Source organism: Somniosus microcephalus, chromosome 4 (assembly GCF_052327205.1).
Source record: "Somniosus microcephalus isolate GS21.2 chromosome 4, FLI_Smic_1.0, whole genome shotgun sequence".
NCBI lineage: Eukaryota > Metazoa > Chordata > Chondrichthyes > Squaliformes > Somniosidae > Somniosus > Somniosus microcephalus.
Window position 1 is genome coordinate 181,078,734 of NC_140990.1, and position 13,884 is coordinate 181,092,617.

Here is a 13,884-nt window from a genome sequence, read left to right on the forward strand (position 1 = left end):
TATCCTCTCTGCCCATGGCTGATGACAACACTCCGTGTGGCCGACACCCCAGCAGAAGAGCTGATCAACAGCGGCCATCAGGCGACCAGGCACAGTGAACAGCACACTATTGGTGTTCTCAAAAAGCGTTTCCGATGTCTGGAACATTCGGGGGGGATCCCTGCAGTACTCGCCGGAGCAAGTGGGACACATCGTCGTCGTCTGCTGCATGCTCCACAACTTGGCGATTCAACGCACCCAGCCAATTCCAGCTGTCCCTCAACGACCAGCAGAGCAGGAGGAGGAGGAGGAGGACGAAGAGCAGGCGGAGGAGGAGGATGAGGAGGAGGAGGAAGAGCAGGCGGAGGAGGAGGAGGAAGAGCAGGCGGAGGAGGAGGAGGACGAAGAGCAGGATGAGGAGGAGGAGGAAGAGCAGGCGGAGGAGGAGGAGGACGAAGAGCAGGCGGAGGAGGAGGAGGACGAAGAGCAGGCGGAGGAGGAGGAGGACGAAGAGCAGGAGGAGGATGAGGAGGAGAAAGAGCAGGCGGAGGAGGAAGAGCAGGCGGAGGAGGAGGAGGAGGAAGAGCAGGAGGAGGAGGAGGAAGAGCAGGCGGAGGAGGAGGAAGAGCAGGTGGAGCAGGAGGAGGAGGAGGAGGAAGAGCAGGCGGAGGAGGAGAAAGAGCAGGCGGAGGAGGAGAAAGAGCAGGCGGAGGAGGAGAAAGAGCAGGCGGAGGAGGAGAAAGAGCAGGCGGAGGAGGAGAAAGAGCAGGCGGAGGAGGAGAAAGAGCAGGCGGAGGAGGAGAAAGAGCAGGCGGAGGAGGAGAAAGAGCAGGCGGAGGAGGAGGAGGAGAAAGAGCAGGCGGAGGAGGAGGAGGAGAAAGAGCAGGCGGAGGAGGAGGAGGAGAAAGAGCAGGCGGAGGAGGAGGAGGAGAAAGAGCAGGCGGAGGAGGAGGAGGAGAAAGAGCAGGCGGAGGAGGAGGAGGAGAAAGAGCAGGCGGAGGAGGAGGAGGAGAAAGAGCAGGCGGAGGAGGAGGAGGAGGAGAAAGAGCAGGCGGAGGAGGAGGAGAAAGAGCAGGCGGAGGAGGAGGAGAAAGAGCAGGCGGAGGAGGAGGAGAAAGAGCAGGCGGATGAGGAGGAGAAAGAGCAGGCGGAGGAGGAGGAGGAGAAAGAGGAGGAGGAGGAGAAAGAGCAGGCGGAGGAGGAGGAGGAGGAGAAAGAGCAGGCGGAGGAGGAGGAGAAAGAGCAGGCGGAGGAGGAGGAGGAGAAAGAGCAGGCGGAGGAGGAGGAGGAGAAAGAGCAGGCGGAGGAGGAGGAGGAGAAAGAGCAGGCGGAGGAGGAGGAGGAGAAAGAGCAGGCGGAGGAGGAGGAGGAGAAAGAGCAGGCGGAGGAGGAGGAGGAGAAAGAGCAGGCGGAGGAGGAGGAGAAAGAGCAGGCGGAGGAGGAGGAGGAGGAAGAGCAGGCGGAGGAGGAGGAGGAGAAAGAGCAGGCGGAGGAGGAGGAGGAGAAAGAGCAGGCGGAGGAGGAGGAGGAGAAAGAGCAGGCGGAGGAGGAGGAGGAGAAAGAGCAGGCGGAGGAGGAGGAGGAGAAAGAGCAGGCGGAGGAGGAGGAGGAGGAGAAAGAGCAGGCGGAGGAGGAGGAGGAGAAAGCAGGCGGAGGAGGAGGAGAAAGAGCAGGCGGAGGAGGAGGAGAAAGAGCAGGCGGATGAGGAGGAGAAAGAGCAGGCGGAGGAGGAGGAGGAGAAAGAGGAGGAGGAGGAGAAAGAGCAGGCGGAGGAGGAGGAGGAGGAGAAAGAGCAGGCGGAGGAGGAGGAGAAAGAGCAGGCGGAGGAGGAGGAGGAGAAAGAGGAGGAGGAGGAGAAAGAGCAGGCGGAGGAGGAGGAGAAAGAGCAGGCGGAGGAGGAGGAGGAGAAAGAGCAGGCGGAGGAGGAGGAGGAGAAAGAGCAGGCGGAGGAGGAGGAGGAGAAAGAGCAGGCGGAGGAGGAGGAGGAGAAAGAGCAGGCGGAGGAGGAGGAGGAGAAAGAGCAGGCGGAGGAGGAGGAGGAGAAAGAGCAGGCGGAGGAGGAGGAGGAGAAAGAGCAGGCGGAGGAGGAGGAGGAGAAAGAGCAGGCGGAGGAGGAGGAGGAGAAAGAGCAGGCGGAGGAGGAGGAGGAGAAAGAGCAGGCGGAGGAGGAGGAGGAGAAAGAGCAGGCGGAGGAGGAGGAGGAGAAAGAGCAGGCGGAGGAGGAGGAGGAGAAAGAGCAGGCGGAGGAGGAGGAGGAGAAAGAGCAGGCGGAGGAGGAGGAGGAGAAAGAGCAGGCGGAGGAGGAGGAGGAGAAAGAGCAGGCGGAGGAGGAGGAGGAGAAAGAGCAGGCGGAGGAGGAGGAGGAGAAAGAGCAGGCGGAGGAGGAGGAGGAGAAAGAGCAGGCGGAGGAGGAGGAGGAGAAAGAGGCGGAGGAGGAGGAGGAGAAAGAGCAGGCGGAGGAGGAGGAGGAGAAAGAGCAGGCGGAGGAGGAGGAGAGAGCAGGCGGAGGAGGAGGAGAGAGCAGGCGGAGGAGGAGGAGAGAGCAGGCGGAGGAGGAGGAGAAAGAGCAGGCGGAGGAGGAGGAGGAGAAAGAGCAGGCGGAGGAGGAGGAGGAGAAACAGCAGGCGGAGGAGGAGGAGAGAGCAGGCGGAGGAGGAGGAGAAAGAGCAGGCGGAGGAGGAGGAGGAGAAAGAGCAGGCGGAGGAGGAGGAGGAGAAACAGCAGGCGGAGGAGGAGGAGGAGGAGAAAGAGCAGGCGGAGGAGGAGGAGGAAGAGCAGGCGGAGGAGGAGGAGGAAGAGCAGGCGGAGGAGGAGGAGGAGGAGGAAGAGCAGGAGGAGGAGGAGGAGGAGAGAGCAGGCGGAGGAGGAGGAGGAGGAGAGAGCAGGCGGAGGAGCAGGCGGAGGAGGAGAAAGAGCAGGCGGAGGAGGAGAAAGAGCAGGCGGAGGAGGAGAAAGAGCAGGCAGAGGAGGAGAAAGAGCAGGAGGAGGAGGAGGAGAAAGAGCAGGCGGAGGAGGAGGAGGAGGAGAAAGAGCAGGCGGAGGAGGAGGAGGAGAAAGAGCAGGCGGAGGAGGAGGAGAAAGAGCAGGCGGAGGAGGAGGAGAAAGAGCAGGCGGAGGAGGAGGAGGAGAAAGAGGAGGAGGAGGAGAAAGAGCAGGAGGAGGAGGAGGAGAAAGAGCAGGCGGAGGAGGAGGAGGAGGAGAAAGAGCAGGCGGAGGAGGAGGAGGAGGAGAAAGAGCAGGCGGAGGAGGAGGAGAAAGAGCAGGCGGAGGAGGAGGAGAAAGAGCAGGCGGAGGAGGAGGAGGAGGAGAAAGAGCAGGCGGAGGAGGAGAAAGAGCAGGCGGAGGAGGAGGAGGAGAAAGAGCAGGCGGAGGAGGAGGAGAAAGAGCAGGCGGAGGAGGAGGAGGAGAAAGAGCAGGAGGAGGAGGAGAAAGAGCAGGAGGAGGAGGAGAGAGAGCAGGAGGAGGAGGAGAAAGAGCAGGAGGAGGAGGAGAAAGAGCAGGAGGAGGAGGAGAAAGAGCAGGCGGAGGAGGAGGAAGAGCAGGCGGAGGAGGAGGAGAAAGAGCAGGCGGAGGAGGAGGAGAAAGAGCAGGAGGAGGAGGAGAAAGAGCAGGAGGAGGAGGAGAAAGAGCAGGAGGAGGAGGAGAAAGAGCAGGAGGAGGAGGAGAAAGAGCAGGAGGAGGAGGAGAAAGAGCAGGAGGAGGAGGAGAAAGAGCAGGCGGAGGAGGAGGAGGAGAAAGAGCAGGAGGAGGAGGAGAAAGAGCAGGCGGAGGAGGAGGAGAAAGAGCAGGAGGAGGAGGAGAAAGAGCAGGAGGAGGAGGAGAAAGAGCAGGAGGAGGAGGAGAAAGAGCAGGAGGAGGAGGAGAAAGAGCAGGAGGAGGAGGAGAAAGAGCAGGAGGAGGAGGAGAAAGAGCAGGAGGAGGAGGAGAAAGAGCAGGAGGAGGAGGAGAAAGAGCAGGAGGAGGAGGAGAAAGAGCAGGAGGAGGAGGAGAAAGAGCAGGCGGAGGAGGAGGAGGAGAAAGAGCAGGAGGAGGAGGAGAAAGAGCAGGCGGAGGAGGAAGAGCAGGCGGAGGAGGAGGAGGAGGAAGAGCAGGAGGAGGAGGAGGAGGAAGAGCAGGCGGAGGAGGAGGAGGAGGAAGAGCAGGCGGAGGAGGAGGAGGAGGAAGAGCAGGCGGAGGAGGAGGAGGAGGAAGAGCAGGCGGAGGAGGAGGAAGAGCAGGCGGAGGAGGAGGAAGAGCAGGCGGAGGAGGAGGAAGAGCAGGCGGAGGAGGAGGAGGAGGAGAAAGAGCAGGCGGAGGAGGAGGAGGAGGAGAAAGAGCAGGCGGAGGAGGAGGAGGAGGAGAAAGAGCAGGCGGAGGAGGAGGAGGAGGAGAAAGAGCAGGAGGAGGAGGAGGAGAAAGAGCAGGCGGAGGAGGAGGAGGAGGAGAAAGAGCAGGCGGATGAAGAGGAAGAGCAGGCGGAGGAGGAGGAGGAAGAGCAGGCGGAGGAGGAGGAGGAGGAGAAAGAGCAGGCGGAGGAGGAGGAGGAGGAGAAAGAGCAGGCGGAGGAGGAGGAGGAGGAGAAAGAGCAGGAGGAGGAGGAGGAGAAAGAGCAGGCGGAGGAGGAGGAGGAGGAGAAAGAGCAGGCGGAGGAGGAGGAGAAAGAGCAGGCGGATGAAGAGGAGGAGGAGGAGGAGGAGGAAGAGCAGGAGGAGGAGGAGGAAGAGCAGGCGGAGGAGGAGGAGGAAGAGCAGGCGGAGCAGGCGGAGGAGGAGGAAGAGCAGGCGGAGGAGGAGGACGAAGAGCAGGCGGAGGAGGAGGAGGAAGAGCAGGCGGAGGAGGAGGAGGAGGAGGAAGAGCAGGCGGAGGAGGAGGAGGAAGAGCAGGCGGAGCAGGCGGAGGAGGAGGAAGAGCAGGCGGAGGAGGAGGACGAAGAGCAGGCGGAGGAGGAGGAGGAGGAGGAAGAGCAGGCGGAGGAGGAGGAGGAGGAGGAAGAGCAGGCGGAGGAGGAGGAGGAGGAAGAGCAGGCGGAGGAGGAGGAGGAGGAGGAAGAGCAGGCGGAGGAGGAGGAGGAGGAGGAAGAGCAGGCGGAGGAGGAGGAGGAAGAGCAGGAGGATGAGGAGGAGGAGGAGGAAGAGCAGGCGGAGGAGCAGGCGGAGGAGGAAGAGCAGGCGGAGGAGGAGGAGGAGGAGGAGGAAGAGCAGGAGGAGGAGGAGGAAGAGCAGGCGGAGGAGGAGGAGGAGGAGGAAGAGGAGGAGGAAGAGCAGGCGGAGGAGGAGGACGAAGAGCAGGCGGAGGAGGAGGAGGAAGAGCAGGAGGAGGCGGGGGAGGAAGAGCAGGCGGAGGAGGAAGAGCAGGCAGAGGAGGAGGAGGAGGAGGAGCAGGTGGAGGAGGAGGAAGAGCAGGCGGAGGAGGAGGAAGAGCAGGCGGAGGAGGAGGAGGAGGAAGAGCAGGCAGAGGAAGAGCAGGCGGAGGAGGAGGAAGAGCAGGCGGAGGAGGAGGAGGACGAAGAACAGGCGGAGGAGGAGGAGGAAGAGCAGGAGGAGGAGGAAGATGGAAGGGGTCCTGAAAGTGGAAGGGCCATACGTCAGAGGCTCATCAGGACTCGTTTCGAGACCCCTCTGGCGGAATGATGAGAGTCTTAACTCCTGCGCACTTTGGATGTTTGACGGCCTCTGAATGCCAGCATCACTGAAAGTAGTCACGTGCACCATGCCACATTGAAACTTCTGTTTATTGTCACAAAAGTCTTTCATTACAGCAAAACAACGTCATGTCAACAGAAACCATAACTAACAAAATAACTGAACTCTTCGGCAAAGCCGCAAAACTCAACAAAACTTCTGCAAATATTACAACAGGTGAGGGTGTCCTTGAATTTGGACAAAGAAACGTCTCAGCACCTCCCTCTACAACTGGCCCCTTGAGGGAGAACGACTTCTCTTTCGCGGCCGGCTCCTTCCCTCCCTGCTGCTCCTATGTAATTGGACCCCAGTGGCGGGCTCAAGGCTGGGGGACGCCTGCTGACTGTGTGGAAGCGCAGAAGCCCCTGAGGGACGGCCTGGCCGACCTCTGGGCTTGGAGGGTGCGGACGCAGGATGCTTGATGTGACCATGGCTGGAAGCAGTGTGCCCTGCAGGTGGTGGCAGCTGCACTGCAGACGTCCCAGCGCTGGCATGTGCAATGGTCTCCTGCCGAGAGAGGACACCTGCACCATGGTCGGACGACACACTGGCTATCTGAGGGGACCGGCTCAGCTCATCCGCCACAATCGCATGCTCCACTGATTCCTGGCCATGTGTGGGACTGGAAGGGCCCGGGGTGATCCTAACTGATGCAGAGAGGGTGGCTGCAGTGAGAGATCGCGTTGCCTCAATCTGGGTGTGGACGAGGCCGGCAAGTGACTGCGTGGCAACAGTGAGGACCTGTGTGCCAGGTGCCAGTGCTTCGGAGAAGCCCTGGACAGTTCTTTCCATTGCTTCGGACAAGGCAGGTGCCGACCGCTCCATTGCCTCGGACAAGCCCTGGACAGACCTTTCCAGGGATTGTCCGAAGCCCTGAACAGTCCTTTCCATAGCGGCCTCAAAGCCCTGGACAGTCCTCTCCATTGTTGGCCCGAAGCCCTGGATAGACCTGTCCATTGTTGCCCCAAAGCCCTGGATAGACCTGTCCATTGTTGCCCCGAAGCCCTGGAGAGTCCTGTCCATTGTTGCCCCAAAGCCCTGGAGAGTCCTCTCCATTGTTGCCCCGAAGTCCAATATACTCTTAGCCAATGTATCTATTGACTGAGGCATCTTCTCCACTGCAGCCATCAGCTCCGTGTGTCTGAGCCGGGCCTGTTTGCTCATTTCACCCAGGCGACGCGCCTCCTCTGCACTCTGAGCAGCAATCATAACTACCTGCCTTGCCCTCCGGGGAGACGGTGGCCGAACTTGCCTATCCCCCTTGCGTTGCTGCATGCCGCTTGTTCCGGCAACTGGTTCATCCTCAGAGCACCCCTCCCCTCCCCTCCAGGGGACTACTATCCCCAGTCTGTAGATGTGTCCGCTCCCCGGATTCTGCAACGGCTGGTCCAGATTCCTCCTGCTCCTCGCCTCCGGTGGCACTGGCAGCTTCAGTGCGTTGAGCCCGAGTTGGTGCTGATTCATCTGAAAGCAGGGAGGTGGAAGAGTGGCTTTAGCAAAAGGACAGGTTTGCGGAAAGGCATGCCAGATTGCGGCAAGGCTCTGACATGGCTGCACACTGAGGAAGCATGCTGGCAGGGGGACCAAGTGGAAGGCAACAGGTGAAAAGGTGAGAGTCTTACCCTCGCTGTCGGAAATGGGGTCGGCAGATGCAGTGGTCACAGGACCAGACACACGTCCTCCAAGAATCTGGTGCACTCTCTCCTCCAGATCCGTGAGAGGGACCACTTGTGGAGGCCCACCACCGGTTTGAAAGTGGTCCCTTCGCCTGGCCGCCAGCTTGGCCTGGAGAGGAAAGAAGGAGAAGTTATGTTACATGAGGCCTTGAGAGATCATCGCATGCCCCCCATGGTGAAAGAGCCCTTACATGAGGCCTTGAGACATCTGTCCATGTGTGTGCCCAGAAAGGGCCATGGGTGCTTGCTGACAGATGGCCATTGGGGCATCATGGCAACAGGGTGCCCGAAGTCAGCTGCAGATGGAGGGAATCAGAAGTTTGCTAAACCATCACTCACCCTAACGATCCGTGTGAGGTCATTGAATTTCTTCCTGCACTGAACAGGGGTCCTGGTCGCCATACTGCTGGAGTTGACCCTCACAGCAACCTCCCTCCAAGATCGTCGGTAAGCCTTCTGATTTGGCCTCTTGCCATTGTCCGGATACAGGACATCTCGACGGCGCTCAACTGCAGCCACCAACTGGTCCAGAGCCTCAGTGCTGAAGCGCTCTGCTCTCTGTCTAACCTTCTCCATGCTCACCAAGTTTCTAACGCCAGAGAAGGGCGAGCGCCGATTCTGAGGCCTACAGGGCGTTGGGTGTGGCAGCTCAGGCTGACTGACCCACCCCTTTAAGAGCCGGCCGGCGCCTGGAAGTCTCGTGGTTTCCCGTAATTGAGATCACCTGCGCTGCGCCCGTCCACGTCGATATTGAGTAGCGCCTGAACTTTTGCGCCTTAGGAGCACCGTGTAACGGCTGAATTTGCGCCTCAATCCCCTTTGGGGGCGATGCAACCCAATATCTCGCCAGGCAGCGATAAGTTTCGTCTGGCTATAAACTTTGCGCACCGCCAGTTCTAGCACCTCAAGCGGGGCTATACCCAATTTCTAAGCCATAGAATCATACAACACTAGTGTGTTGAAGTCACTTCACTGCCTCAGAATAGTTGTCAATATTTGGGCTGACTTCTGCATGGTTTCTTGCTGTTTGCTGTTTGCTCTTTGACATTGGGAGTGAGAATTTCTTCAACTACTGTCCTTGATATAGAAGTGCAGCAATTTACAGCACAGAATGAGGCTATTCGGCCCATCCTGTCTGCACCAGCTCTTGGCTAGAGCAATTCAAAACTAATCCCACTGTCCTGCTCTCTCCTCATAGCCCTGTATTTTCTCTGACTTTGATATAGTACTAACTGTCTGGCTTCCAATCTCGTGCAGCCCTGATCTGTGCGGAGACCAGGACTCCGAGAAGGGTGCGCAACACTGGTGTATGGTCAGGTTTAGAAATACACGTGCTGTACTGTAACTGTAGTAAACACAAGCAGCTTAAGAGAACAGAAGACTGGGCCAGGTGCAGAAATCTCCACATATGGAAGTTTTTGCCAGTCCCATTGTGCTTCATGTCTCCGGGTTATGTAATTTTCAGCCAACACAAATTAAATTGTTTCTGTTGTGACGACTTTGATTCTGATTGGTTTGCATATGTTGAGCACAGTTCCTCTCTGCATTGGTGGAATCCGTATTTCCCTTTACACACCCCATCTACATTGCTTTACCCCCAGCTCTGCCCTCTCATTGCCTTTCAACAGTACAACAACTTGCAATTATATAGCACCTTTAAAATAGTAAAACGTCCCGAGGCACTTCACAGGAGCGCTATCAGACAAAAATTGACACCGAGCCACATCAGGAGAGATTAGGACAGGTGACCAAAAGCTTGGTCAAAGACATAGGTTTTAAGCAGCGTCTTAAAGGAGGATATAGATGTAGAGAGGCAGAGATATTTAGGGAGGGAATTCGAGAGCTTAGACCCTAGTCAGCTGACTGCACGGCCGCCAATGGTGGGGCGAAGGAAGTCGTGGATACGCAAGAGGCTAGAGTTGGATGAACACTGAGTTCTTGGATGGCTGTAGGGCTTGAGAAGGTTACAGAAATAGGGAGGGGCGAGGCCATGGAGGGATTTGAACCCAAGGATGAAAAGGCATTGCTGGACCGGGATCCAATGTGGGGCAGCGAGCACAGAGGTGATGGGTGAACAAGATTTGGGGCGAGTTAGGATACGGGCAGCAGAGTTTTGGATGAGCTCAAGTTTACAGAGGGTGGAAGATGGAATGCCGGCCAGAAGTGCATTGGAATAGTCAAGTCTGGATGTAATGAAAGCATGGATGAAGGATTCAACAGCAGATGGGCTAAGGCAGGGGTGGAGATGAGTGATATTACGGAGGTGGAAGTAGCCGGTCTTGGTAATGGAGAGGACATGGGGTCATATCATGTTTTAGAAACCAGCGACAATTTACTGGAACATTCAAACCTCAGGCACAGCACTAGAAATTAATGTATGAAAAATAGAAATGTAAGCAGTATTGATTTTTTTTAAATACATGAGATGCACAGAAACTCTTTCTAACTGCTTTCCATCAAGGTAATCTCTCTTTTCTGTGCTTCCTTCAAGATTTTGAAATTGCTTTGGACCAGGAGAGAAAGAATGTGGTCCCCTTGCCTCAGGGTGATGAGTTTGGCTGTGACACTAACATACAGAGGTAAGGATTAGCGCCTTGCAAATCTCTTGATTGATCCAGCTTGTGTTGCAGAACTTGCTGTCTGGTGTTGTGCAGTTTGGATTTATAAGCTTTTCTATAGGATTTATACACATTTCTTCATGCGGTCTATTATACATCGGTTGCTACAGAATTATATATGCCTGTAATTAAAATTTTCTAGGCAATTCCTTAGAATTTTGATTAAACGTATAATCCATTATACTGTTGCTTTTTAGTAGATTACCTTTGTAATTGTCCCCTTTCTAGACACTACCTGCAAGAGTGGTGAACACAACACTTTTCACCTTTTTTCCTTTTACTTTTTAATTCCTCTTTCCAAATAAATCGGTAACTGGTGGCGAGTGACCTGTTTTTTCATGACACTCTTACAAAAATACGAACATGTGAAAAGGATCATCAAAGCCTGCCCTACACTCATGATGTCTGAAGCATCATGACTTGTCACTTCCTGCTCAGCCATGTAATCTCCTGGGAGAGGCAAAGAACCCAGGGCCAGTAAGGGAAAATTTCCTCTCCAACCCCCTCAGGTGATCTCTTGAGGCAGCCTTCAGGTATATTTTATTTTTTTCACTACTTTCAACCCACGCTACCTTGGGGCCTAGAGATGAAGGCAGTATGTATCGTGGACCTTCCCAGAGACGAAGATCGGTTGAGCAAAGCCTTTGAGTGAGTGGGTGGGTGGCATGAGAATCTGGTTGTGCCACTTATCTCTCTTGGGCTATTGCACAAAAAAAAGGAAGATCTAATCTTGCTCAACAAACGAATATGACACTTAACACCACACCGCACTGGAAACTGGAATGACGTAGATTGCAGTTGTGGAGAAGTCTGTGGCCCAAATGATTCGGCAATCTCAGTTTGAAGGTGGGGAAGTATGGAGTGTCTGGGAGAACCTTTGAAAGAAGAAGGGAAAATTTAGTAACGCATTTGTTTTAAGAACTGCAAAAGCAAAAAATTGTTGTTTTCAAGCAAAGACCTATTGTAACGGCGTCAATCTTTAATTTCCTTGTTGCACACAATGCCGATGAAATGTTCCCCCTAGTAATAACCATAATTCTTACCTTGTAGAGTGGCTGTGCTTTGTGCTCCAGTATCTGCCTTTTGTCTTGGCACAATGCACCCCAAGGACAGGTTGGCAGTGAAGATTCGGCATCTCGAGGCACGAGGGTATTATGTGGTATTGGTGAGTATTTACGATGGCATCTTTAGTTTAAAGTCTTTCTAATCCAGCAGAAAAGATGGAATTGCACAAAATAATTGCTAAAAATTCTACTTTCTGGTACTCAGATTGTAATAACTCTGCAAGTGAATAAAGTTTCCATAATTGTACTGATTTTTCTGGATAGGCTTTGGATTATTGCCTTGTTTAGTGGAAAGATATCTGCAAATAATATAGTAATGAAGAGTTCTCCCTTGCTTGTAATCTTTTTCCAATTTTACTTCATTTGTGGGGCCATTCAGAGTCATCGGAACAGGAGATGGCCATTTAACTCCTTGAGCCTGTTCCGCCATTCAATTAGATCCACTTACCCACCTTGGTTCTGTACCCCCTTAATACTCTTACCCAACAAAAATCTATCCATCTCAGTGTTGAAAATTTCAATTGACCTAGTCGCGACAGCTTTTTATGGGGAAGTGTGTTCCAGATTTCCGCTATCCCTTTGTGTGAAGAAGTGCTTCCTGACATCAGCAATGAACAGCCTAGCTCTAATTTTAAGGTTATACTCCATTGTAAACATCTGGTTTAGGTGGACACAAGAGGTTGGTGTCCAACAGGGGACCTCCCCTTTAGTTTAATGGCTCTACTGTTCAAGGAGTCTTTTTTTTTGTTGCCAATCTCAATTGGGCCATGATTTCAAGTTTTTAATTAATTCACTCTCGAAATGTGGGCAATGCTGGCATTTATTGCCCATCCCTAGTTGCCCTGAGAAGGTGGTGGTGGGCCTCCTTCTTTGTAGTGGTTTGATACAACTGAGTGACTTGATAGGCCACTTCAGAGGGCAGTTGAGAGTCAACCACGTTAAATGTGGGACTGGAGTCATGTATAGGCCAGATCGGGTAAAGACGGCTTCTCTAAAGTACAATAGGGAACCTGTTGGGTTTTTTACGACAATCAAACAGCTTCATGTTCACTTTTACTGATACCAGCTTTTTATTTCCAGATTTTTTTTTAACTGAATTCAAATTCTCAAACTGCCACTCCAGCAAATTGAGCACAATATCTAGGCTGACACGCCAGTGCAGTACTGAGGGAGTGCTACACTGTCAGAGATGCCGTCTTTCGGATGAGACATTAAACCGAGGCCACGTCTGCCCTCTCGGGTAAACGTAAAATATCCCACTATTTTGAAGAAGAGCAGGGGAGTTCTCCCGGTGTCCTGGCCAATATTTATCTCTTGACCAGCATCACTAAAATGGATTATCTGGTCATTGCTGTTTGTGGGACCTTGCTGCATACAAATTGGCTCCACGTTTCCTACATTACAACAGTGACTACACTTCAAAAGTATTTCATTAGCTGTAAAGTGCTTTGGGACATCCTGAGGTCATGAAAGGCACTGTATAAATGCAAGTCTTTTTCTTTTTATTAGTCCAGTAACGTGACCACTACACTACTGTACCATTCAGACATGTGAGAGAGAAGGGAGGGGTGACGTGCATGCTTGCAGTGCTGCACAGTGAGCATCTGCACAATTATGTCTATACACAGAGAAACCAGGAGGAACTTGAAGATGTTTTATATTAAAATATTTTTGCATCCACTCCCTGACCACTTGGCGGAGATTGGGAACTCCATACATGTGGGACTGAAGATGCAAACCTGTATTCTGTCAAAGCCCGAGAACCTTTCTTGATTGGTCATGGAACGCATCACATGTTGCCTCATGCTCTTTGTGGGAGGGAGGGTTTTGATACCAGTTGTCTTCCTTCGATATTTTAACTCTGATTTGCTTGCACTGTATTCTCTTTGTTTATTCCAGGTCTCAGAATACGAGTTTGGGAAGCTGTCAGAAGATGAGAGAGTCGAGTTCCTGAAGAGTGCAATCTTCGCAGAATGAGTAGCCTTTGAGAATCTATGCCGCTTAAGCCAAGGACACAGGACAATGCACTGATCGCTCTTGGTGGCTCAGAAGGAGTCAACTGCTTCAGCAGGTCTCTGGTGCTGTTGCACCCTTCAATAATTGATGTCCCTAAGTTGAAGAATCTAAGCTGTGTTTGTCCTGGGGCTATGAATTCAAATTGACCACCAGTTCAGAATGAAGCTGTGACAGATGCACGCAGCTATATGTTTTAATCATGAAGCTCCCGCCATCCTGAGTGTGGGGCAGGCTTGATGGACCAGCTGGTTTTTATCCTGCCCGTCAGTTTTGTATGTTTGTAGGAATTCTCTCTCGATTAATCTGAAGTTAGGCTGAGCAACTGTGATAAAACATTCCGTCTTCCAGCCGACAATTTGAGAATTTTCTTTTCCCGTTGGGGTGCAGCAGAAATGTAATTTTCTACTTGGCAGCAGTGGCACTAACGGGCTCCACCCTACCACCGCTGGCTCAATATTAGACTGCAACTGTTGGGGCTCAGGAGAGAGATGCAGGATTATAAGAAAAATGTGGATCAGGTGTACAACTGACTTTTTAAAGAACTGTTGATAAATAAACATTAACAAATGCAGATATTAAAAAGCCAATCATTACAAACAAATAAAAGAAAGACGTATATTTATGTAGCACTTTTCACGATTTCAGGACGTCCCAAACTGCTTTACAGCCAATTAAGTACTTTTGAAAGTATGGTCACTGTTGTAATGTAGGAAACGTGGCAGCCAATTAGCGCACATCAAGGTCCCACAATTAGCAATGCGATAATGACCAGATAATCTGTTTTACTGATGTTGGTTGAAGGATAAATATTGACCTAAACACCAGGAGAATTCCTCTGCTTGTCTTCAAAATAGTGCCATGGGATCTTTTA

At 53.4% G+C, this 13,884-nt stretch overlaps 1 protein-coding gene across 2 annotated transcripts in view; it reads left to right on the plus strand.

Moving 5' to 3' along the window:
• Positions 1 to 13,584, plus strand: part of fastkd2 (FAST kinase domains 2) — a 33,145-nt gene extending 19,561 nt beyond the window's left edge. For both annotated transcript variants that reach the window (XM_085985558.1, XM_085985559.1), the window contains exons 10-12: positions 9,807 to 9,894; positions 10,984 to 11,098; positions 12,897 to 13,584. In XM_085985558.1, the coding sequence (XP_085841684.1) occupies positions 9,807 to 9,894; positions 10,984 to 11,098; positions 12,897 to 12,974 (281 nt within the window). In that variant the 3' untranslated portion in view covers positions 12,975 to 13,584. The remainder of the gene's footprint in view (positions 1 to 9,806; positions 9,895 to 10,983; positions 11,099 to 12,896) is intronic.
• Positions 13,585 to 13,884: the final 300 nt, after the last annotated feature.